The sequence below is a fragment of the Giraffa tippelskirchi genome, chromosome 12 (assembly GCF_054371585.1).
Source record: "Giraffa tippelskirchi isolate mGirTip1 chromosome 12, T2T-mGirTip1v1.2.pri, whole genome shotgun sequence".
NCBI lineage: Eukaryota > Metazoa > Chordata > Mammalia > Artiodactyla > Giraffidae > Giraffa > Giraffa tippelskirchi.
In genome coordinates this window covers 89610439-89637993 of record NC_137286.1, presented here as the reverse complement: position 1 = coordinate 89637993, position 27555 = coordinate 89610439, and the positions used below count along the sequence as shown (strand labels likewise).

The window sequence follows — 27555 nt, the reverse complement described above, 5'->3', positions numbered from 1 at the left end:
TGAGTTTGACATTTTTTTTTATGTTCCTGAATTTCTTTAGTCCTTTGTACCAATTCATGAACAAGGAGAATGTGTCCTATGGGTGATGGGGGAGGGGAAGGGAGACATGAATGGACAAGTCATGAATACTTTTCCTCCACAGTGAACTCGAGCAATTTCTCACGTGTGTCAGGGTGTTCCAAAGACTGAAAAAAGAGACAAGTGCACAGAGAAAAGAGCACACTGAGGAGTCAAGCCCCAGGCTCAAGACGAAATGGCACTTGAACAAAGGTCTAGATACGGAAAAAATTTCATGTTTAAAACCAGAAACAGATCTGGATCAAGAACTCAGGTTCACGTAAACATTCAATACAGGAGAAGATGTGGAACAATTTATAACGGCTATCTGTCTCAGTTTCTTTGGGTTTTCTGTTTGTTGTTTTTTAACATATGAAGAACCACATAAAAAACCATTTAATGCCTCACTGCTTCTTCAATGGTTCAATTATGAAGAATTATTTTATTAAATTGAGCTTACTTATAGTCTTAGAGCTTTATAAAGCAATCACTTATTCGCATTTCAGTGGATAATTGTTCATATGAACTTAGTTACTATCCTTATTTTTGTGCTTTTGCTGTATATCTGTATTTTTTTTTAACTTCTCTCTAGGCTACTTCACTAGTAGAATACAAGGTCCCTATCAAAAATTTTATTTCTAAGATATTGCCTTCCTTTATTTTTCATTCTTGGACTTTACATGTTTTCATTCTTACAGAAGACGTTAGGCATACCTGAAGTTTTTTGTTTAAAACTCAGAAAAAACTCAGTTTTAACATTTCAATCTATAAAAAGAGATCTAGTTTTCCATTTCACCTCACTCTCACCCTTCCCCCAATCTCCCTGAGAGTTGATTCAAATATTTAATTTTCTCAACCCTAAACTATATATATAATTATAGATTTAAAAAATACTTACATTACTATATTAAAATATCATTCAGAGAGTTACATAAATGAAATATACAGATGCACTAGTAACTTCTTTTAAAATCTAGTTTTCTCCTTTTGTAAAGTCTTCTAATCTTTTCTTCCTGAGGAATCTAGCAGATCAACAGTGACAGTAAACCACACAAAGGAGTGCTTCGCAAAGGGTTGCACTTTCTCCCGTTTTCAGTACTGACTAGCTCCAGGGCAACAGTCACCTTTGTTACTCAAAATAAAAAACATACATGCTATTTTTTCATTTATAATAAAATTTTATACTGTCTCCTATGCTGGAGTACATGCTACAGTGGTAATGAAAACAGTGTGAATGAATAAACAGAAATAATGTGGTACAATGAAAGGGGAACTTTACTAGACTAACACGGAATTTGGAATCAAACTAATCTGGGTTCACATGCCAAGTGGGTGACTCTAGACAAACTGCTTAACCTTCCTGAGCCTGCTTCCACTTTTGAAAAACGAAACCAGTATTAACAACATCACAGGATTATTATGAAAATTAAATTAGACAAATACTTTTGGTGCACAGCACATTGCAACGAGTCAAGGAGTTATTAGCTGCCTTCCATCTATGGCTAATTAGCTGCTAGCTGGGACACAGATTCCTAGGTTCCTCCTAGTATGGGAAATTAGATTCACACCTATACCTCCTTTGTGGAGTCAGTGTAAAGAACCAACAGAGTATTTCGCTTTAAAGTCAAAATCACGTAAAGTCATCTAGGATTTGGCCACTCTAAAGAGTGGTCCACGGGCTAGCGACATCACAACCACCTGGGGGCCTGTGAGAAATGCTGAATCTCAAGTCCTGCGCTAGAACCATGTGATAAGAAAATTTATTTTAATAAGATCTCCATGCATAGTAAAGTTTGAAAAATACTACTAAGAAAATAATCCTCAGCCTGGAAGGAAGAAAAGAACTTTATCAATATCAACTGTGCCCAAAACCCAAAAGGCATTTACAATAGAACATACTGATTTAATTAGCTCAGGAGAGCAAGTTAGAGAAAACAGGCATCACGGATTGACAGAATCTGAAATTGTGAGAAATACAGAATAATTCACAAGGAAACGGAGGGGGAAGGCAGAAAAAAAAACAAACTAAAACACTGCGTAAAGAGCACAATATTTTCCAGAAGCAAATGGGCACTCTTGCCCATGAATAATATAGTAATGTCTATAATGATGTCCCTAGCTCAAAAAGTAAAATTACTTTAAATATATATACTCTGCCAAGGAAGACAAGAAAGCATATATATTCTCTTTCAAAATTATTTCCCTCAAAAAACCTGTGTGTTTACACACATGCACACATATACACACATATATTTTATTTTTAAGTAGTGCATAAAAAAAATTCAACCCTGAATATTCATTGGAAGGATTAATGCTAAAGTTGAACTCTACTTTGGCCACCTGATTGGAAGAACTGACTCATTGGAAAAGACCCTGATGCTGGGAAAGACTGAGAGCACAAGGAGAAGGGAGCAACAGAGGATGAGATGGTTGGATGGTATCACTGACTCAATGGACATGAATCTGTGCAAACTTCAGGAGATAGTGAAGGACAGGGAAGCTTGGTGTGCTGCAATCCATGGGGTTGCAAAGAGTCAGACACAACTTAGCACCTGAACAACAACAACAAAATTATCTTGTACATTCATTTTTGTACAATATCTCATTTACCAAGAGAGCTAGCTCTTCACTTTTAAAGAGACTAAAAACAGACTTTTGAGACTAATTTACTAGTCTTAAATCAGGACTCACTCATGTACCATTGCCAATGTGGTCCATAATTTTCCCCCAAATATCCTTCCACATTTCCACACCCAGTTCAAGGTTTTTCCCATCCACTTAATAATTGATCACTCCCTTCTTTGACCCTCATGGCCCATCTTATTTCACAGTATATCACAATGACTTACTTTCCTATAGGTTCCAAGCCTCTTTAAGGGTAGGGACTATTTCTCATGTCATTAGCTACCTCGCTGGGGCAAGTACAATTCCTTTCAAATAACTGATTTACAAATATCAGATTTGATCCAAAGAGAACTGGGAAAAGCTGAGGTAAAGGAGAGCAGGGGAATGAGGCCTCTCTGTTATCCTTTTCTGAAAAATGTTTCTTCAACATTTTATATATTGTGAAGCAATCTGAAGTAGGGGCACACCTTCAGCAGTGGCAAATAATTCTCAGCATTTAAATAGTTTTGTAGAATCATAAAATATTTGAGCTAGAAATACTAAAATCTTTTTGGTCTGTCTCAATTTACAAAGCAAAAAACTAAGATAGAGACATTAACTTGTACGTGGAAGAGGTAGGCTCTAAATGTCAGGTCTTCTGATTCCCACAATAGGCCATACTCACTCTCACTATGTCAGTGTGGTTTGCTCCAGAGATCAAAGAACTCTCTGAACACAGTGTTTCACCATGTTGCAAAGGAAGGATACTCCAATAAAAAAAATTAAGGAAAACAAACCAAAACAACAATAAACATAGGGAGTGGTTGAAGAATAGCAGAAGGCTAGAAAGGTAAGGCAGGGTCCAATTATCACAACCAGAGTAAAGAGACTGCATTTATCTAAAGGCAATGGGAGCTACTGTGGGTTTCTGAACAGGAATATTGCATGAAAAAGCATTTAAGAATATTCACTCAGCACCAAACTACAGAACACAGGGTAGTGCCAAAGCTGGGAGACCAAGAAGGAGTCTATAATAGTATGTTCAAGCTAAGAAGGTAATGATATGATCTAGGAAAATATAAATGAAAATAGATATTTAACATACTAAATAAATACGACACGTAGTAATTTTTTTGGTTTTTGTATTTATAATTACTGATCAACTTTAACTGATGCTTTTGAACTGTGGTTAGAGAACTTCTTAGAGAAGACTCTTGAGAGTCCCTTGGAGAGCAAGATCAAATCAGTCAATCCTAAAGGAAATCAACCGTGAATAATCTTGTGGAAGGACAGATGCTGAAGCTAAAGCTGCAATACTTTGGCCACCTGATGTAAACAGTTGACTCACTGGAAAAGACCCTGATGCTGGGAAAGACTGAAGGCAGAAGGAGAAGAAGGCAACAGAGAATGAGATGGTTGGATGGTATCACTGATTCAATGGACATGAACTTGGGCAAACTCCAAGAGACGGTGAGGGACAGGAAAGCCCAACATGATGCAGTCCATGGGGTCGCAAAGAGTTGCACACGACTTGGCGACTGAACAACAACATTTTATATTACAAGACTCTATAAAACTACAGAGAAAAAGAAGAAAAAAATGTTCAGTATTCAAGCCTTGATGACTTGAAAAGTAAAATGTAAAAATACAATATTGGGAAGCAAAGGTGTTATTTAGAACAAAATAAAATAATTTTAGTTTTGAAAGGTAAAGTCAAATCTTCTAAATCACTTGAAAGCGCCAACTTAACCATGGGAATTAAGGGCAAGAAATTAGGAGTATGCTGGGTCAGAATGAGAACATTATAAAACCACAGTGATGTTTTCAGAAAGAATCAGATTTTTAAAAACTAAAATGTTTTGCTGGAAAAAAGATAAATATATGCTTACTTAAAAAAAAAACTCATGAGAAGCTTTTAAAAAACCCAACATAAAGCATTTTTCATTATAGTAGCATGGTTGCTGTATAAATATAGTTTATGACATCATATTACTTCACCATCCTTATTTTTTAAGTGTTAAGTACAGCTTAATCATTATCTTACAATTCATTTGCCTTCCTGAGACATTGCTCTTCGTAAAATATAACTTTTGAAAAAAACTAATGTCTAAAGGTAAATACTAAAACCATTGTGCAAAGTGCACCAGAGGTTAATGATCTACCATCCAAATACACAACAGATATCCTTTTTGGCTTTTTCAGAGCCACAGGCTTTTCTCCCTTTTGTGTTCATTTCCTGTCAAGTTTGACATTTCAAAAGAATACCAAAGAAGCTTAAAAATTTGTTTACAAGTGTGTCATTAAATCCGGACTCTAAAAATAAAAGCTATTCATTGCAACTGTACTGATGTATAAAAGAGGCCTTCATTTAAATTTTGGAAAAATAATAAAAAAGGAAACATTTTTAATCTTTTCTTATATAAAAGTGCTCTGGTTCAATATTTTTGCAAATGACTGAAGAAACTTGCTGATGTGTAGTGACTACAAAAAAAAACCCACAATAGAATCCAATTTAATGAGTCAGCTATATTTGACAACATTTAGAGGAGGCTCAGCTTTCTTATGACTTATTAAAATTTAATACAACAATTAATTACTAATACTTCTACATTCTCCATATAATAAGTATCCTCCGAAATACTATTATTCAGAAGATATGATGCATTTAATACAGGAAAATAGAAATGAAACCCTAAATACTCTTTAAGTATACATATTCAAAAATCTTTATCAATCACTAAATACTATACATAACTCTTTTGGCTGTGATAAAGGAACAGAGACCAGATTTGTCTTAACTACAAAATCACACAACATAAATAATAGTTTTCAGACACTGAGTACAGGCCAGTAATAGGACAAGCAGTATAAGACAGTAATTCCTGGGGGGAAAAAAGCAAATGCTTAAGCTCCACCTTTGCCTGGAGAGAGTTCCCAGGTTACAAGTCAGGGAGGAGAAACTGAAATAGACTTCAGTGGTCTCCCTGGTTGAAGAAACAGAATTGAGAATTCAAGACAGAGAAATGAGGAAAATTAGCAGGACAGAGTAGCAGAGGAGAGACTTACACAGAAAAGAGAGATTTGCAAAGAGAGCACTCCAGGAGTCTGCAGAGAGTTACTCTAGGTCTTTACCCCAGTCCTGATCAGAGCGTGCCAACTACCGGAGGCCAGGAAAAGCAAGGGAAGAAGCAGAACCATCCCAGGAGTTGACACAGGGCCAAGAAGAGTTCTGATTTCCACCAGCCAGTCTGGAAAAACCTTGTAATGTATGAGACATCAGGTAGAGCACCTAGAAGGGGATTGCCTCAAGAATGGGGAAAAATTAGTCATAAGATTAAAGACTGGCTTTGTCTAGAAACAACAAAAAGCCTTTTAAGGATCAAACGCTTCCAAGTAACTGAACTGTGTCCCAAGACACAAGAATAGTGAAAGGAATATGAAAATATCCAGGACCACGAAGGTAAAATTCACAATGTCCAATAAAAAGTTACCAAGCAGCCAAAAAAAAAGACTCTTCAAAAGAGAAGTAACAGTCAACAGAGAGTCCTAAAAAGACACAGATGTTAGAGCTAGTGGACAGGGACTTTAAAATAATTATCGTAACTATATTCCAGATGTTGCACGTAAAGGAAAGCACAGACACGCTGAAGAGAGATATGAAAGATTTAGAAAAGGATTCAAATCAGATTCTAGAGATGAAAAATCTAATACCTAAGATCAAAAGCACAGTAGATGGAATTAGTAGCAAATAAGACATTTCAGAAGAAAAATGTAATGAACTTGAAAACACAGGTATAATAGAAACAATTTCAAGTGAAACAGAAACAAAACATCTGGGACATCAACAACAACCAGAGCATCAGTGAGCAGTGGGACAATTTAAGTGACCTAATACATGTGTTGTTTTAGTTTTAGTGTGTCTGCCCTCTGATGCCCTCTCGCAATTCTGAAAGAGATGGGAATACCAGACCATCTGACCTGTCTCTTGAGAAACCTGTATGCAGGTCAGGAAGCAACAGTTAGAACTGGACATGGAACAACAGACTGGTTCCAAATAGGAAAAGGAGTACGTCAAGGCTGTATATTGTCACCCTGCTTATTTAACTTATATGCAGAGTACATCATGAGAAACGCTGGGCTGGAAGAAACACAAGCTGGAATCAAGATTGCTGGGAGAAATATCAATAACCTCAGATATGCGGATGACACCACCCTTATGGCAGAAAGTGAAGAAGAACTAAAGAGCCTCTTGATGAAGGTGAAAGAGGAGAGTGAAAAAGTTGGCTTAAAGCTCAACGTTCAGAAAACTAAGATCATGGCATCTGGTCCCATCACTCCATGGGAAATAGATGGGGAAACAGTGGAAACAGTGTCAGACTTTACTTTTTTGGGCTCCAGAATCACTGCTGATGGTGACTGCAGCCATGAAATTAAAAGACGCTTACTACTTGGAAGGAAGGTTATGGCCAACCTAGATAGCATGTTTAAAAGCAGAGACATTACTTTGCCAACAAAAGTCCGTCTAGTCAAGACTATGGTTTTTCCAGTGGTCATGTATGGATGTGACAGTTGGACAGTGAAGAAAGCTGAGTGCCGCAGAATTGATGCTTTTGAACTGTGGTGTTGGAGAAGACTCTTGAGAGTTTCTTGGACTGCAAGGAGATCCAATCAATCCATCCTAAAAGAGATCAATCCTGGGTGTTCATTGGAAGGTCTGATGTTGAAGCTGAAGCTCCAATACTTTGGGCACCTCATGCGAAGGGTTGACTCATTGGAAAAGACCCTAATGCTGGGTAGGATTGGGGGCGGGAGGAGAAGGGGACGACAGAGGATGAGATGGTTGGATGGCATCACCGACTCGATGAACATGGGTTTGGGTAGACTCCGGGAGTTGGTGATGGACAGAGAGGCCTGGCGTGCTGCAATTCATGGGGTCGCAGAGAGTCGGACACGACTGAGCGACTGAACTGAACTGAATACATGTGTGACCAGAATCCCTGCAGGAAGGGGTGAGAGGAGTCAACAAAAACATTTCAAGAAAATAATGGCCCCAGATTTGATGAAACATATAAGCCCACATTTTGAAGTAGAACTCCAAAAAGAGAAACATGAAGAAAACTGAACTAAGGCACATCTTAATCAAATTGCTTAAAACTAGTGACAAAGAGCTGCTCTGTAAGAAGGCCAACTACTCTAAAACCAAAATGCTATGAGATGCACAGTTTCTCATATGAGAAGCTCAGGAGGATAAGATGAGGAGGAGGAAAAAAATAGAAAGGGAGGGGGAGGTCAGCACATACCAGGCAGGAGCAAGGTACCAGACTTCTAAGAAACATTTTAAAAGTGAATCTTGCCCCAGACACCAGCTGACACAGCATGGTCTGTCCAGTCTAGCTCTTCCCAGATTCCTGACCCGCAGAACCATAAGCAAAATAAAATGGTTGTTTTAAGCCACTGATGTGCCATTCAGCAATAGATAACTCATTTCTATCAACATTTAATCCTTCCTTTCCCATCCTGAAAAATAATTATCCCGCTGCCTCACATACCTCCAGCTATACCTTTACTTCCCTTTACAGATAAGACTGGTAGAAACTATTTATAAGCACTGTCTCCACTTTCTCTCTCACTCATACCTCAGCCAAATTCCACTGCGATCTACTCCTGCTCCCACACCATTTCTTCTAACAGTCCTTGCTACCTTCACCAGTGGCTTCCTTGTTGCTGAAACTAATAAACACTCTTCAGTTGTTACTGACTTCTACAGTATCTGAAATAGCAAGCACTCAGACCTTTTCATTGTCTCTTTATGACACCACTTCTGATATTTCTCCTTAGTGACAGGAGGATTCCTTGATTTGATCTCTTTTGTAGGCTTCTGTTTTCTTTCTATCTCTTAACTGTTGGTGCACCTTAGGATTCTATCCTAAATTACATTCTCTTTTTGTACTACACTCTCCTGTTAAGTGACCTTATTCTATTTCCTAAACTTTAGTCATTTGGTAAAACACAGGGATTTATAGTTTTGGAGCCAGAGAGACCTGTGTTCAAGCCATAAGCTCTGCTGTTTAGCTTATATGGTTTAGGGCAAGTTATTAAACTTCTCTAAGCATTATTTCCCTCATTTAGAATAATAATACCTCATGGATTATTATAAAAGTCAAATGAAATGATAAGAAGTACTCACCATAGTGTGGGTGACACAAGATAAATTGTCAATAAGGGTGGTAATTTCTGTTATTATATGTGTGCCAGCAGCTCTCAGGTTTCTATTCCTGGCCTAGAATTTCTTTCCTAAACTCCAGACACACATATCCAACTGCCTCTTGACACATTTACTTGATGATATACAGGCAATTCAAACTCAACATAATCAAATTTCACCTCCCAAGGAAATCTCATTCAATCCCGGGTATCTTTAATGAATGATACTACCTTAATGTCATAAATTGACCCTTTCTCTGTCCTTCATTCTCACTTGTGTAATTAACTGCCATATCTTATAATACAAAGCCAGAGATGCTGTTCCAAGTGCTTTTCCCATACATTAACTCATTTAAAATGAAACACACACATGTAATAAGATACAAAGTTTATAAATGACCAGGAAGTAGTATTGATCAACACTGTAAGACTGCAAAGGAGGAAAGAATGACTATAGACTTAGGATGGTCGCAAAAGGCAAAGTGGAAGTAGACCTGAAAATATGGTAAATAAAAAGGGGAAAGCATTTCAGGTGGAGCCTATGAAGTGAACAAAGATTCAGAGACAGGCAGAGACAAACATGGATGTGTGAGTAATAGTAAACAGAGAAGTCTGAATCGAGAAGAGAATATAAGGAAAGTATTCTCAAAACATTTTGGACTCAGCATCCTTTAACATTCTTAAATTATTGAGGATCCAAAAGTTTTTGTTCATGTGAGTGTGTCTATCAATATTTGAGAACCCCTTGGACAGAAGAGCCTGGCAGGTTACAGTCCATAGAGTCACAAAGTGCTGGACATGACTGAAATGACCGAGTACACATGCAATATTACTGTGTTAATAATTTAATCTTAAAGTTAATTAAGTGTAATTAAAACTGAAAAAATTTTAAGAATGCAATTTATCTGAAATAACCAAAATAAGCTTGCTATGGACATGAGTTTGAGTAAGCTCTAGGAACTGGTGATGGACAGGGAGGCCTGGCATGCTGCAATCCAGTGCTGCAAAGAGTCAGACATGACGGAGCGACTGAACTGAAGTGAACTGAAGCTTGCTATATGTTAACAAAGCTAACATTTTTATGAAACCTAACTCTATTTTCCTAAATAAAAGAAAAAAATTAGAACAGTGGCAGAGTTTTACAATCCTGCAAATCCCTTTAACATCTAGCCTATAGAAGAGACTTGAATTCTCGTATCTGCTTCTGTATTTGCTTCACTGAAATGTGTTGTCTGGTTGAACTATAAGAATATCTGGCCTCACACAATATGTAGTTGAAAAAAAGAAGGAGTATTTTAATAGACTTTTCAGATAATACGGGATATTCTTTTTTGACACTACCCTAAAACTCAACAAGCAGTAGTTTCTTAAAGGTTAATTGCAATGTGAAATTGGAAACAACTTTCATGAATTTTAATTTTCATTGAATTTTTAATTTTAATTTTTAATTTTCATGAATTTTAATTCATGAATTAAACGTCACATTCTGAGACCTTAAAAACCATTGATCTATCTATCTATCAAAGACCTTAAACTCTGAATAAACTTCTTACTCATGTATGATTTTATAGCATGATGCATTGGTCATTTGGATATAACAGTTCACTGAATTACATAGATCTTACAATGCTGATGAATCTCTTTATGTAATGTTAAACAATCACATTTACTAATACTACTACTCAATTCATCAGAAAAGTCTTTGATGTATTGGGAAGCTATTCTGCTTACAGTGAATACAAGATTATCAAAATTTTAATTTTCCCTTGAGAACTCAAAACTTATCATTGGAAACATTTATCGTTAGTTGCTTTCAACCACTTGAGAATAGAGATTATATAAAATAAATACTTGAGAATAGAGAATAGAGATTATATAAAATAAATACTTTTAACTGGCTCATCAATGATGTTTTTAAATGACAACAGGCACGTTTTGCTTTTTTTAACTGAGAGTTTGTGGTGGTGAAGAATACAGTGACCACAAGCCTGGAGGGGAGGAGACTTTGGGGCAGAATGGATACAAGTACATATGTGGCGGATCACCAGAACCCCTTTGCTGTTCACCAGAAACTACCACAACATTGTTAATCAGCTATACCCAAACATAAAATAAAATAAAAAGCTGAAAAAAAACCCACAAACACTTTGATGCTACTGCTCTAATACAGTGCAAAGGTTCCAAAAGTTTTGGAATAAATGTCATTGGCATAAATGTCAACAGAGTGAAAAAAATAAATAACATCTTAACAGTAATATGAAAATAGCTTTCACATTGCAGATCCCCTAAAATGTTTTCCAGGATCACCAGGGGATCACAGACCACACTTTAAACTGCTGATAAGAAAAAAGGAAAAGACAAAGCTTCTAAAAGAGAGCCCTGTAGGCAACAAATAATTACTTAAAATTCCCACACTAAAAACATACATTTGATTTCTCTGACCCTCTTTGTATGCTGGGTAATTAAAGAACTGTATCCTGAACACCATAAATGTTTAAGTTGTAAAGATTCTGGATTCTGCTATTTTTCTCAAATGACTATTTTTTGTTTGTTGGTTTGTCTTAAAGCAGGTAATTATTTTTACTGAACTTGAGCTGTAAATTGTTTATTCACCAGCAGCTTCTGTTTCAAGTCAGATCTTTTGCCTTTCATTAAAGCCACTTTGAGACAGGCTTCCCTGGTGGCTCAGTCAGTAAAGAATCGGCCTGCAATTCAGGAGAGCTGGGTTCAGTCTCTGGGTCAGGAAGATCCCCTGGAGAAAGGAATGGCAACCCACACCAGTAACTTTGCCTGGAAAATTCCATGGACAGAGGAACCCGACAGGTAATAGTCCATGGTTTCAATTTTCCAGTTTGCCTGGTCAGAAAGCCTGAGATTTTCCCACTGGCACTCACCTCCCCCTATACCTCCCAGCCCCAAGCTAAAAGCTTCCTACCCAGGCTCACAGCTCCCCTATTCCATTTCTTAACTAGGCTGTCTGCTCTAAAAGGTCAGTGACTTCAGGCGATACCTCTGGTAGCTCAGTGAAAGAGAATCTGCCTGTCAATCAGGAGACACAGGAGCTGTGGGTTCCACCCCTGGGTCAGGAAGATCCCCTGAAGAAGGAAATGGCAACCCACTCCAGTACTTTTGTCTGGAAAATCCAATGGACAGAGGAGCCTGGTGGGCTACAGTCCATGAGGTCTCAAAGAGTCAGGCACAACTGAGTGTGCACAGGTTTTATAGTTGTATTTTTTTGTGAGGAGTCATACGGTATGGTCTCCCTCCATATTACCAGAGGCACAGGTCCCCTACAAAAAATTTTTCATCGAGGAATTAGCATCATGAGAGTTGTTCTGCATTTATAAAAATTTCTCTGGTGGCTGTGAGAGAAACAGTGTTAAAGTAGCCACAGATGTGGGCAGATCAAGAGGAAAAATCCACAGAAGCCCACAAAAAAGACCATTTAGAGAATAAACTACCTGGTCTATTTCGGTTTACAGAGATTTTACTGAAAAAATCCAACAGTCTGAATATACTGAAAGTAAAATATCCACATCTCACCTCATCATCTACTGGCATGATAAACTGCTTAACAGATTTAAGAGGCCTAAACATCTGTAAGTCATTTGGTCCAATGCTTAGGCATGGTTCATTTTAAACCACCCCTAATCCTCCAGATTTCCAGAGGACAAGATTTCACTAGGTTTTTCAATAGATTGTTTAGCATTTTTTATTCATATGTTGCCTGTTAATCTCTCTGGGATCAAAAAAACAGAAGTGTGCCTTCTTGAAGTTACTCTGTTCTTGATTTAGTTTTCTGAAGACAGCAGTAAAGGTACTCAACCCTTTCCCCATGCAACCATTAAAGATACAACAATGTTCTTTCTTCATTAAATTACCAATGAGCAAAGTAAGTAGTATCTCACTTGATGTTTCCCTGTGAGTATGTTCTCATAAATATCTTCAGTTCAATGAGAGATTCTGACTGTAATACAGAATCAAAAAACCAAGCAGGTTTGCTCCGATTCTTGATCTGGATTTTGGTATCATAGGTGTGCTCAATTGCTTGATTCTTGATCTATATGTTAGTAACGTGGGTACATTCTATTTGTAAAAAATCCTTTGAACTACAACTTGTGATATGCTTTTCTGTATATATGTTATACTTCAATAAAGAAAAAAATCCTACAGTCTGTGAAAGCTCAAATTTATCTATGGCACGCCTCCTCTCTAAAATGTTAATTATTCTCACAGGAAAAGACTCACATATTATGTTGTGTGGTATGACTTATTTTCATAGCTACCCACCACCACTCTGTTTTGTTTATGATTAAAACAGCTGTATGTATTGATTTTTTGAAAATTCAAACACTAAAAGTGGTCTATAATCTCATCCCCTAGAAATATCAAACTTAGAATTTAAATCCAGAGGCTTATGAAGTCCACACTACTCTATTATTAAAAACCTGTACCCTTGACCAGACTTTGTGCATGTTACTTTTCCTCCAAAAATTCTCAAAAATAAAGGAATATTGTTTAGAATCCTAGAATACCAGTAACTGAACTAAATAGGCTTCAACACCAGCACTTTTCAACAGTAAATTTCTACTACTTCCTCCATAATTTTCAGAGCTTGTGTCTTTTCTATATCCTCACAATATCTACCTCAATACAAGGCATATAGCAGATGTGTATCAACAGAAATAAAAGATCTCTAAAAGAAATGAGAATAGTCACTTTCAGATGATACAGTAATGTCTTGATTTCATTTTCTAGGAAAAGAGGGCATGGCACCCTCTGAAAAGTACTCTATTTATTTCATTTATTGATCTATGTATTTATTTTTGCTACTTTCATTGAACCCCCAGATTCCAAGAGTTTTCTCCTAACTACTCCTTTTTTTACAGAGCAGAAACTTTTGTATAAAAGACTTACCCAATTCAATCATAGCAATACAATATCTATCAACTTCCCCTACTTCTCTCCTTTTCTATCCACTCTGTCTATATGGCAATACAAGAAAAGTACAAAGAAACAAGTTATCTCTTAGCCATTACATTTTTAAAATATTAAAACTACGTTAACATGAAGATAAAGATTCTAATATAACTAAAGCCTTAATTTTTTCATTGTCATTTCTATATGCTGATATAAATGAAAAGATGTAAGCTTAGCATGCAACAGTTTCAAAAGAAACCAACTGTATCTCAATCTACAAACCTGATGATTAACAAAGTATTGCCCAACTATGAAGATTTAAAGAGCGTAACAAAAGAACTTCATATAGACGTTTTATTATTACTACATAGGAAATATAACCTTCCTTTAAATAAACCTTTATCAATAGCTTATATGCTATAAATAGACCACCTAGAATATTCTGTTTGCCCATACAATGCTATAAGCAATAACTACACCTGTGTAGATTTCAGATTATCTTTAACGATGGGACAAAAAAAAATCAAATTAAATTGAACTAAAAATCTGTACTTTTAAATCATCTCAATAGCCTGTCAATTTTTTTTTTTTATTATTCTGTTGAAATTTAAGACCAGACATTTAAATTTTCAAACATGACACTCCTACTTTAAATAAAGTTTCCAATTACTTTAAAGAATTCTGCTTTTTTTGAAGTGCCAAGCTTTACGAAAAGCAATTCATAATAAATTTCTATATGAGATAGTCTGGAGAGATCAAGGACACCATTCTATTGATAATATTCTACTTGATTCTTGGGCTCTACTTGGAAATCACATTATTCATTAAATCGCATATTTGCTCTTCAGTTAAATTTTAACAAATATATCTCACTAACAGATAACTGTTATCCATATGCATACGAATATCTTTAACTATTTTAGCTAGTTACTTACTGACAGCCATGCAAGGGACTCCATGATTCGATGTTCACATCGTTCTAAATGTTTAATCATTTCTCTGGTCAGGTTGGCTTCTGCTTTGATGAAACTTTCAATCACTTTGTAAAAATCAAAAGCTTTTAAGTTAAATACATTCAGAATCCATGGGAAAGATAGATCTGTTCCAGTATCCAGGCTCTGAGACATACTTCCTAAAAATAAAAGAAAAACATAACTTAGGAATGAAACAGAAAGTCATGAATTACATTATTTTTCAGTTCAAAGGTTTTATCAAACAAAAAATTAAAACACAGTAGAAAGGCTAAACAAAAAATTTTATTTAAAACAGAATTTTTTATTCTGGGGTCCACAGACTCCTAGGAAATAGGCTTCCCAAGTCTGAGTGCATATGCATGTATGTCTCTTTTACATAGAAGGCTCATAGCTTATATCAAATTTTGAAAGGTTTAAATATTCTAAACTTGTATCAGGGACAGGCTTAACATCCAACCAGTAATGCATTGGCATATCCGTTTTAACTGTCTCATTAATCGTTGATTAAGAGGGGAAGTGATTGTTTAGATTTTGATAATTTGGTTAGAAAAATCTGTTTCAATTGTGCATTTCTTGGTTATATTAGTTACGTAATATTTTGTATCCTTAGACAAATTTTTTTCTTTTGTTTTTTACAAACAAAACTTTTTTTGACAGTCGCAACATTATTTGCAAAGTAATATACATGTTGAAAATTGTATTTTAAAAAAACCACTATTGGTGGCCTCTGTTCCATTTATCTGGTAGATTTCAGTTCCAACCTTTGGTCTCATAACACTGAATATATACATGTGGCAGTGCTTCCTTATCAGTGGAAGCTGCTCAATAGTACTTCTCAGGGATTTTACAATCTCCTAAGTCTTTAAAGGGGGTTAAATAGGTACATTTCCTGGATCCAGTATAGACCAAAATAGAGGCCTTGTGAAAGTATTCCCAAGATAATTTGAAATAATCCAAGTTCACAAGCCATTCTAAGGTAACCAATTATATTCTTCTGTATATGATGATCTAAAATATGCATTTCTTCTCCTTAACTTCTCCATCTCCCACCTCCCTAAAAAAACCCACACAACACCTCAGATAAGTTTTTTTAAACTTTAAATTGAACTAGAATGTTTATTTACTAAAATTTAACTTACTGCTATAGGTAGCCATTACAACCTCAAGAGCGCATGCCAACAAAGACATATGAAAGATGTTGTCATTCAGGAGTTTGCTAAAGGAAAAAAAGAATGATTTCTGTAACATTTACTATTATATTTAAAAAAAAAAAAGGAAATTGTTTTACTAAAACAAAAATTTACCTAAAATTTTGAATGGATAATCGTTCTTCTTCCTAAAACAGATTTAAAAAATTAACTGAAGCCTTCTTTGCATTAGCAATGAATTTTTTTTTTTCTATTATGTTCTTTTTAACTTACTGATTTAAGCATGGATTCCATTACTCGGTAATACAATCGGACTCCAAGTTTGTATCGCTACAAACAAACAAATTAAAAAATCAGATCCCACTATTTTAGAAAACATAACAATTACTAATTTTTAAAAAATTTTGCCCTGAGACACATCTCTGACCCTTCTTAGAAATATGGCTACCAAGAAAGCACAAAAGCTAGCTTGTCTAAAACTGAGGAAAGTGAAAGTGTTCGTCACTAAGTTGAATTCGACTCTCTGCGACCCCATATAAAATGATGGTTTTCATATTCCTGATAAATTTTCAAGAGGAGGGGTCCAGTATATGGTTTTCCTACATTCCTACTTCAGTCTACATAACAGATATATAGGTACTAAGAATATATGTTAGTGTTAGTTGCTCAGTCGTGTCCAACTCTCTGCGACCCCATGGACTGTAGCCCACCAGGCTCCTCTGTCCATGGGATTCTCCAGGCAAGAATACTGGAGTAGGTAGCCATTCCCTTCTCTAGGGGAGCTTCCCAATCCAGGGACTGAACCTGGGTCCACTGTATTGCACACTGATTCTTTACCATCTGAGCCAATGTGGAACCTGGTACTGTTTTAACCATTTTACACATGAATGTGACACTTCTGTGACCTAGTACATGTATTTAAGATAGTTCTCCAGGATTAAGAGAGTACCTTTCCATAAAGCTGCCAAAGGCAAAAATCAGATCTACAGGATCTTATCAGCAAAAAGTTTTAATCAAATAACTAGTTTCCATTAGTTTAAAAAACAGTCAAAATAAGCACAAATATACACCATAATCCTTCATTCCAAATTATGACCAAAAGAACTTTTAAATATAATTGTTTAAAATACAGATGGTATCAAAATATAACATCACTACACTAAAATAAATGTGTATAGTAGATTACAGTTTTCAAATATATTCTATATATTACCTCATTAATGCCACAAAGTATAGCAAATACTTGCTATACTTGACAGCTCATATATGAAAGAAACCTGACAGCTCATATATGAAAGAGCCAGATATAAAACCATGGCTCGGATCCAGAGCCCATTCTCTTGCCAAATATTAGTTTCAGATTTTCTGAAAGAATAACAGCAATAGTAAAAGTAACATCATTCAATAATACCACTAATAAATGGCATGTATAATATTCCATTCATATAAGTATATGCATACATGAATATTCATATGTAAAGTTAAAGAATATACACCAAAAACTTAATATCAACAAGATTTTGATTTTTTTTTTACTTGTATTTTCTAAAATTTACATAAGTTTTCTAAAATTTTCTGCATGTTTCGCTTTGGTTTCTGTAATAGAGTAAGGAGAGCTAGCCCATAAAGATTTTCCAAATAGCATCATACACAGGCAACCAAGATATGGTAGCTGCCAAAATTTTATACTATTAGATAGTATTTACACAACTTGGACAGATGCTGCATTTGAAATTATTTACTATACAGTGGTACTCATCAAAATGAGTTCAAGTTACCTGTGATCCAATTTCCATACATCCTTGTCCCACAGCTTTAGCAAATTTCTCTTTAAAGACATCCCCAATATCCTTCACTCTTTTCAGGATACTTTCCTTTGGATTCACTGTGCAATTCTTTCAGAAGGAAAGAAAGAAATTAACATAGAGGATACTGTCTAATCAGAGAATTAAAACTTTCTGTTCTAATAGCATGACTTATTACTTTCAATTGTTTATACTGTGAAAACACTTCACAATAAATAAGTAAATACAACTACTGAAAATATGAGAAATACAAAGCATTCCATTCTGGGATGACAGGGACCAGAAATTACTAGACTACAACTAAAAAACCCCTATTATCTAAATTTTCTGCTGGCAAGTTAGGAAAGATTTGTTAGCCCTTCCCTTAACCATCAAAAAACAGCCTCACAGATTTTACAACTGATACCAAAGAAAAACAGCTAATCATAAAAGACACAAATGAAAGTATTGCATACTCAAGGAAATTAATATTATTAAAATATTCATACTACTCAAAGCAATCTACAGATTCAAAAAATTCCGTCAAAATTTCAAGGTATTTATACAGAGTAAAGCAACTGTATGTAGAACCACAAAAGACCCCAAACAGCCAAAGCAATCTTGAGAAAGAAGAACAAAGCTGGAGGTATCAAACTATACTGCAAAGCTAGAGTAATCAAAACAGTTTGCTTTAGTATAAAAACATACATCAATGGAACAGAATATAGAGCTCCAAAATAAACCCATGCATATGATCAATTAGTTACCACAAAAGAGTCAATAATACAAAATATAAAGTAAGGAATGGGACAATCTCTTTAATAACTGTGCTGCTAAAACTGGAAAACCAGTTTCAAAAAACTGAAATTATACCACTATCTTACTCTACACACAAAAATTAACACAAACTGGATTAAAGACTTGAACATAAGACCTGAAATCATGAAACTCTTGGAAGAAAACATGAATGGTAAACTCCCTGTCATTAGTCTTGGAGATGATATTTTGGAATTGACTCCCAAAAAAAGGTAACAAAAGCAAAATAAACAAGTGGAACTATTTCAAACCAAAAAGCTTCTGCAAAGTAAAGGAAACTATCAACAAAAAGAAAGGCCACCTACAGGATAAGAGAAGATATTTGCAAATGATATATCTGATAAAGGGTTAATAGCCAAACATACAAAGAACTCAAACAACTCAATATCAAACAAACAAAACAAAAAACTGATTGAAAAATAGGCAGAGAACTGAACACACATCTTTCCAAAGAAGACATACAAATGGTCAACAATCACAAGAGAAGATACTTAACAACACTCATCATTCCCTGGAGGAGGGCATGGTAACCCACTCCAGTATTTGTGCCTGGAGAATTCCACGGACAGAGGAGCCTAGAGGGTTACAGTCCATGGGGTCTCAAAGAGAAATGGCCAATCATCAGAGAAATGCAAATCAAAAGCAGAATGAGATATTGCCTCACCTGTCTAACAGCTATTATCAAAAAGAGAACAAATAATAAGTGTTGGTGAGGATGTAGAGAAAAGGTAACCCGTGTACACCACTGGTGGGAGTCTAAACTGGTGCAACCACTATAGAAAACAATTTGGAGACTCAACAAAAAATTAAAAACAGAAATACCATAAAGTCCAGCAACTTCACTTCTGGGTATTTATATGAAGAAAATGAAAACACCAATTTGAAAAAATATTATGCACCCTTATGTTCTCTGTAGCATTATTTACAATAGCCAAGAATGAAAGCAACCTAGGTGCCCATCAACAGATGAATAGATAAAGATGTGGTATACAGGTATTCCAAATAGGGAAAGGAGTATGTCAAGGCTGTATATTGTCATCCTGCTTATTTAACTTATATGCAGAGTACATCATGAGAAACGCTGGGCTGGATGAAGCACAAGCTGGAATCAAGATTGCCGGGAGAAATACCAATAACCTCAGATATGCAGATGACACCACCCTTATGGCAGAAAGCGAAGAAAGAGCCTCTTGATGAAAGTGAAAAAGGACAGTGAAAAAGTTGGCTTAAAACTCAACATTCAGAAAACTAAGATCATGGCATCTGGTCCCATCACTTCATGGCAAACAGATGGGGAAACAGGAGAAACAGGGACAGACTTTATTTTGGGGGGGGCTCCAAAATCACTGCAGATGGTGACTGCAGCCATGAAATTAAAAGATGCTTGTTCCTTGGAAGAAAAGTTATGACCACCTAGACAGCATATTAAAAAGCAGACATTACTTTGCCAACAAAGGTCCGTCTGGTCAAAAATATGGTTTTTCCAGTAGTCATGTATAGATGTGAGAGTTGGACTATAAAGAAAGCTGAGCACCAAAGAATTGATGCTTTTGAACTGTGATGTTGGAGAAGACTCCTGAGAGTCCCTTGGACTGCAAGGAGATCCAAACAGTCCATCCTAAAGGAAATCAGTCCTGAATATTCATTGGAAGGACTGATGCTGAAGCTGAAACTCCAATACTTTGGCCACCTGATGCAAAGAAGTGACTTGTTGGAAAAGACCCTGATGCTGGGGAAGATTGAAGGCAGGAGAAGGGGGCAACAGAGGATAAGATGGTTGGATGGCGTCAATGACTTGATGGACATGAGTTTGAGTAACCTCCGGGAATTGGCGTGCTGTAGTCCGTAGGGTCACAAAGAGTCAGACACAACTGAGTGACTGAACTGAACTGATACAGATGTATGGGCTTCCCTGGTAGCTCAGCTGGTAAAAGAATCCACCTGTAATATAAAAGACCCTGCTTTAATTCTTGGAAGGGGAAGATCCCCTGGAGAAGGGATAGGCTACCTACTTCAGTATTCTTGGGCTTCCCTGGTGGCTCAGATGGTAAAGAATCCGCCTGCTGGAGAATCCCCTTGGACAGAGGAGTCTGGCGGGCTACAGTCCATGGGGTCACAAAGAGTCAGACATGACTGAGCAACTAAGCATAGCACAGCACATATAAGTGTGTATATATATATATATATACACACACACACACATACAATGGAATATTATTTGGTGGTGGTTTAATCACTAACTCATGTCCAACTCTTGCAACCCCATGGACTGTAGCCTGCCAGGTTCTTCTGTCCATGGGATTCTCCAGGCAAGAATACTGGAGTGGGTTGCCACGTCCCTCTCCAGCGGATCTTCCCGACCCAGGGATCAAACCCGGGTCTCCTGTATTGCAGGCAGATTCTTTACCAACTGAGCTATGAGGGAAGACCCATTCCCTATGAGGGGATATTATTTGGCCATAAAGAAAAAAGAAATCTTGCCATTTGTGACAACAAGTATGGATCTAGAGAGTATTATGCTAAACGAAGTAGATCAGACAAAGAAAGCAAATATTATGATTTCACTTATATATGAAATCTAAAAAACAAAACAAATGAACAAACATAACAGAAACAATCACAGATATAGAGAACAAACAGAAGGGAGGGGGTGGGTAAAGAGAGAAATAGGTGAGGAAGATTAAGGGGTACAAACTTCAAGTTACAAAATACACGAGTCATGGGTATGAAATGTACAGTGTGGGGTATACAGCCAATAATTATGTAATATCTTTGTATGGAGACAAAAGGTAACTAGATTTACTGTGGTGATCATTTTGAGATGTACAGAAATACTGAATCACTATACTGTGCACCAGAAACTAACCAAGTCTTATAGGTCAATTATACTTCAAAGACAAACAAACTCATAGAAAAAAGATCAAATTTGTAGTTACTAGAGGCAGGGGGTGGCGGGAAGGGGAATGGGATGAAGGCAGTCAAAAGGTACAAACTTCCAGTTATAAGATAAATAAGCACTAGGGATGTAATGCATAATATAATAAACATAATTAACACTGCTATATGTTATACATGAAAGTTGTTGAAAGAGTAAATCCGAAGAGTTCTCATTACAAGGAAAAGAATTTTCTTCTGTTTCTTTTATTTTGTATACAAATGAGATGATGGATGTTAACTAAACTTACTGAGGTCATCATTTCATGATGTATGTAAGTCAAATCACTATGCTGTATGCATAAACTTATACAGAGCAGTATGTCAATCAGATCTCAATAAAACTGGAAGAAAAAAATATCTATAGCTTCTAATATTTTACTTACACAAGGAAGGAAAGATGGCATTGATTTTTAAAATAAAGAAACCAAGAAACAAATTTAGAGAACAACTTCATGATTTTCAAGATATGCCCTCTCTGAGACAGGCAATTTGCAGTGTATGCAAAACTTTGCAGTCAAACTGTTGCACTCCATTTAATGTTAAACTTTAGACTGAGTTCTGGAAAATATCTCTGAGGCAGAATTTTCTGTTCAACAGAAATTGTTTAAAATAAAAAAGAGGTCCTACATACCCCAAACGTTGGAGGAAATACTAAAATCAATATTTAAGGAAACAGAGATTATGATTCTTCTTACTCATATCATTATCCCTTCTAAAAGTTCTAAGTAACTGAGTACCTATGTTTGGGAAATATTCCTGTGCTACAAATTACCCAGAAATAAAAACAACGTTATGCAAATTGGACAAAGAAAATCAGTTCTGAGCCAACACAGTTATGAATACGATGACAGAAAAATACTGTGTTAATCCCTGGGGGGAATACAAGCAAGAAGACAACAAAAACAACAACAAAACCATGGGCAGCTTATGATATTAAATAGAATGTTAACCAAACAAAGCACACAGTTACTGGATAAGCCAAACTTTAATAACTCTTCAAGCCTCATCCAGCTTCCACAGATGAGCATTTCAGTGGGTCCCAAGCCTCATATAATTTTATAGGAGAAAAGGAACAAGCATGGAATACAGACACTAGTTTTCATTCTCTTTCTTTCTCGCTCCCTTTTTTTAAGGGGGGGGAGAGTAGCAGGTGCCTTTCAGATATCAAATTTAGGGTCTATCAGGAGTATATACTGTAATGCACACAGGGCCATACAATAAAAATAAATGAAAATGGGCTAAATAAAAAAGACTGCAGAGATATGACAAATATTAAATCCTATCTAATGTCACATTCAAAGAAAGTATCTTAACAGCAGAGGGAAAAGACAGATTAACTATAAAGAAACAACAGCTGAATTGACAGAAAACTTCTTACTAGCAACAATGAGAGTCAGGAAGTAGTAAGGTAATACCTTCAAACTACTAAGGGAAAGTAAAGGTTAACCTAAAATAGAAGATCTAGGTAAACCGCCTCACAAAAAATAAGAATAAAGATATTTTAAGACAAGAAATAAAACAAAAAGCTTGTAAACTCATATCAAACTAACCCTCACTAAAGGAATTATTAAAAGATGTATCGGGGCGTGGAGGCTCAAGAGGGAGGCAATATACATATAGTTATGACTGACTCACATTGTTGTTCAGCAAAAATCAACACAACATTGTAAAGCAATTATCCTCCAATTATAAAAAAAGATGTAGCTGAAGAAAGAAGAAAATAATAATGGAAGGGAGGTCTAAGCTGCAAGAAAGAATGGTGAGCAAGACAAACATTACACATGAGAAAATCTGAAAATAACATTGTCCAAATAAAACAGTACTACTACTAATATCTAATTTGGAGAGTTAAAAAGAAAAGCAAGAAATAAGATAACAGACAACTTATTCGGAAATGGGTGTTTAAAAAAACAGTATTTTAACTTCTAATTTCAAATTTGTTTGCCAAGATATCATAATAAAGTGTTTCACATATGTCTTACATTAAAATAGGAAATCAGATTTTCTGATGGTTGATCACTTGCTGAATTTAAGATCATCATTAATTGTTGGATAGTATTCATAACAGTCCTAGAAAAAAATATGAAGAAATGTTAAGAAATGGAGTAACAAAAAGAACAAATGACGTGTATCTATGCCATAAGTTACACTTATCTTCAACCTCATTGTCTCCTATTAATCTTTAAGAAGTTCTCTGAAATATGACTTTACAAATCCCTTAGTGTACTGTTGTTTATAAGGAATTAACATTTTAGTTAGATCTTTAAGAATTGAGATGTTCATAATCACTAAGTTTATAATTAAAAAACAGATATGCTTATTTACTAATAAAACTATATCTCAATAAAACAATTAATAAAAGTAATGACATTATTTTAAGGACAAAATGGCATCAAAATGGTAATATTTTAAGCAACATTATTATAATTAAATATTAAATCTGGTCAAATAAAGACTAAGATATTTAATAATTCAAGTGAAGAACCAAGTGACTCTCTTTTACAGAGATCTTCAAGATGAAGGCATACATGATTTTAGAAGTCATCATTACTAAAATGTAAATGTAGGTCAATCTCTTATAATTTTGTGTGTATTGGGGGGTACATGGTAAACATTAATAATCCAATTTTGGAGTAGAAGTACATTGCTACTCTGTATGCACTGTTTAAAGATGCAAAAACCTGTAGAATGTTTATGGCCAAAAGGTTCCTTAAATGTTATTTAATAATCCACGTTTGGTTCTCAGTCAAGCCTCTCAAAACTGATAGCTACAATTCCTCGACTTTTAAATATAACGCTTCTATGACATGTACATGTACTAATTCCTTAAGCCACAATGACTAAAATCATAAGTGACCAACTGCTAAAACCAAAAGATCTTTCTTATTCGGTCTGGTACTTGATTTTCTTGAGACATCTCACACTCTTAAACACTTTCTTTTTTCTGAAACTCCCTCCCTCCCTCGGCTTCTTTGGCTCTACTCTCTGGCCTCCCCAGTCACACCTCTCATTCTTTTTAATCTAACTTCTATCTAGTCCTTAAACTCTAGCACTCTTAGGGTTCAGTCCTTAGTCATCCATCCTTGCTATTATAACCCTCACGTCAGAAAACCTCACCTGATTTTCTGGTTTTAACTCTCCCTGATGATTCCCAAATCTACTATGTAAGATCCCTATATCCTACTACTTATTACATTATCTTCTTCATATCCCATAAATTCCTTAAGAATAATATTCTAAATCTGAATTCATCAACTATTTACCAAATCTGTTCTTGCTCTTTCATTCCCACTACCTATCTTCTGGTTTAGATCTTCAGCATCTCTCAAGTGAATTACTGCAATGCAGGATTTTGACAGAGATTTTGACTCACTATGTCTATGGCAGTAGGGGTAAGGCATATGTACTTTGGGGGAAAAAAAGCTCCTCAGGTTATCTAATTTGCATCCATGGTTAAGAACCATGGTGACAGATTGATAGGTCTCTATTTCTCAGCACACCCTCCTCAGTCCCTCTCTTCACAAGTGACTATCATGTAAATTTTCAAAAACCAAGTCTGATTTTATCCTACCCCTGCTTAATCCATGTATAGCACCAGACTATATCCTGCATAAACTGAGTCCAAACTTCTGAGTATGGAATAATAATAAGGCCCTTCATGATCTAGGACCCACCCTCCTCTTCTGCCATTTCACCTTCCCATTTAGTCCGTCAGCACAAAGTTGCTTACAGTTCCCCTGACACATCTGCTGTTTCATATGTCCATTCCTCTGCACATGCTGTTGGTCTTCTGTGACACAAACTTACAAGTTTCAAAATTCAGTTCAAACATCACTTCATAAGATCCCTTCTGTGCCAAATCTAAGTCTATTACTGTATTCAAACAAGAATGCATTTTTATACATCTATGTAGTCATTTGAAAAAATTAATGATTGGTAATTATGTATCAAGTATTATCTTAGGTCCTAACTATTTAATTTAATGGTGAACAAAAAAGGCACGGTCCATTGCAATATAAACTTAAAGGCTATTATGGGATTGACAGAAACAAGTAAATACACAGATGAATTCATAATTATAAATTGTGATACACACTATGAAGGGAAGAACAGGATGCTGTGAAAAATAATAATAATTTCAGAGAGAAAGGTATCTTCATTATATATTTGTATATACGTGTAACAGGTATATATTGAGTGCTCTTTGTGTGCCAGATGTGCTACTAATTGCCAACAATATGATTATTAGACATAGGTCTGTCTGCCCTTAAGGAGTATAACCTAGAATGAGAATGTGTTCCACTTTAGTAAATAAAAAAGAGAAAAGTGTTATCATTTGCTCTGTATATAACCCAGAAGGACTAGAACTGTTTTTAATGTCTTTTCCTCATAAATGATTAAACCTGAAGCACTATAAAGCACTGATTAAATAATTATAATGAAAATCAAAAGTAAGAAAAGTCATACCTAACTGGAGTCTGTGGAAGAATCATATTCACCTCTTCATCGGGGTTACTTTTTCGTGGTGTTCTTTGCATTTCCAAACTAAATAGTGATAAGCAAAGTAATTCAGACTGAAAATTTACAACTTGGGCTTTATGAGTCAAAAAAGCAGTATAATACCTTCTGTTGCCTCATGACATCATACAAAATGGTTAAGTAAATAATAGAAGTTAAAGGAAATGGATGATCCAAAAGCTGTTTACATAAATAAAATTTCGTTTTTTCATCATCATTTTTAAGTTAGGTTTCTTTCCACTAGGTTTATGGACAAACAGGTGTGCAATCATTAACAATTTTTCTGAAAGTGAAAGTTAGATGCTTGTTTTCTCTAGAATGTTAGATGTTGATGATATTACTAGCCAAGTTGTTCAGTATTTAAAAACATCAAAGCTCAAGTTTTTCAATCATTATGCCTTCCAAAAACTTTACTTTGGCTTAAATAAAATGAGAAACATTTTACTTGTGTTTAATTTCCAAATTATATATACATATATGTATTTTAGCTAATATTAAACGATTTCATGCTTAATGACATAAAATTAATCATACAATCATTCAAAATTTTTGTACAAGTATACCTCATTTTACTGCAATTTGCTTTACTGTGATTCGCAGAATCTGTTTTTTAACATATTGAAGGCTTGTAATCCTGTATTGTCAGATGATAGTTACCATTTTTAGCAATAAGGTGTTCTTAAATTAAGGTATGTACATCATTTTTTTGGATATAATGCTATTGCACATTTAACAGACTACAGTACAATGTAAGTGTAACTTTTACATGCACTAGGAAACTAAAAATATTTGTGTGACTTGCTTTATTATGGTATTTGCTTTATTGCAATGATGTAGAATGGAACCCATAATATCTCATAGGTTTGTCTGTAGTTATCTTAATCATTCTTATTTTAGGATTCTATACAACAATTCAAGAGAATATACTTTGGTATTATTAAGTTTTTAAAAAATGAACCAGCATATCAACAAATAATAATATATCATGTGTAATACCTGTCTGTAGGATCAGCCTGAAGAGTTTTATCATGATCCAGAAATAATCGTGCATCTAGGTCTTTGTTTTTAAGGTAAATTTCTTCATATTGTTTAGAGAGATTTTCCACCTCAAAAACCAAAAAATATTGATGATTATCCTTTTCATGCCATTATACCTCAGTATACAGATTTAAACAATTTTTGTACAATATCACCTAATTCTACATTACACAGACTTCACATGCAATATAAATAAAGGCATATATCTAAAAGTGAAGTATTTTAGTGCAAAAATTGCACACTTTTTTCATCTCTAATTTTAAATCTTGTTTTATGGATATATCCCACACTTTATCTAGACAAGAATCACCAATGCTACAAAACAATACTGAGATGGAAATGTAGATAAAAATAGATATATAAACACTTAATTGCCAAGATCCTCCATTCTGTACATCTTTCACTTTTAATCTTCTACTCCACTTATCAATATAAAATAATTTTTCAAACACTAACAAATCTTGCCTATCTTTTCTAAATCCTTTGGTTTACTCATGCTTTCTTTAGTAACATATCTTGGGCATATAACCTCAATTAATTAGCCTAACTACATAC

General features: G+C 35.2%; 1 protein-coding gene across 9 annotated transcripts in view; it reads right to left on the bottom strand.

The window, feature by feature from the left end:
• The window catches only part of RB1 (RB transcriptional corepressor 1), a 117641-nt gene that overhangs the window by 42043 nt on the left and 48043 nt on the right, over positions 1-27555 (bottom strand). For 7 of the 9 annotated variants that reach the window (XR_014070574.1, XM_081547449.1, XM_081547447.1 and 4 more), the window contains 8 exons: positions 26959-27068; positions 25912-25989; positions 23427-23514; positions 17686-17802; positions 16181-16237; positions 16064-16095; positions 15899-15975; positions 14721-14917 (listed from right to left, as the gene is read on the bottom strand). Coding sequence is in view for 7 of the 9 variants with exons in the window: in XM_081547449.1 (XP_081403575.1) it covers positions 14721-14917; positions 15899-15975; positions 16064-16095; positions 16181-16237; positions 17686-17802; positions 23427-23514; positions 25912-25989; positions 26959-27068 (756 nt within the window). In the remaining 2 variants the exon portion in view is untranslated. Of the gene's footprint in view, positions 1-8297; positions 8434-14720; positions 14918-15894; positions 15976-16063; positions 16096-16180; positions 16238-17685; positions 17803-23426; positions 23515-25911; positions 25990-26958; positions 27069-27555 lie in introns of those variants that run through there. The other 2 variants (XM_081547448.1, XM_081547454.1) reach the window with 2 other exon arrangements.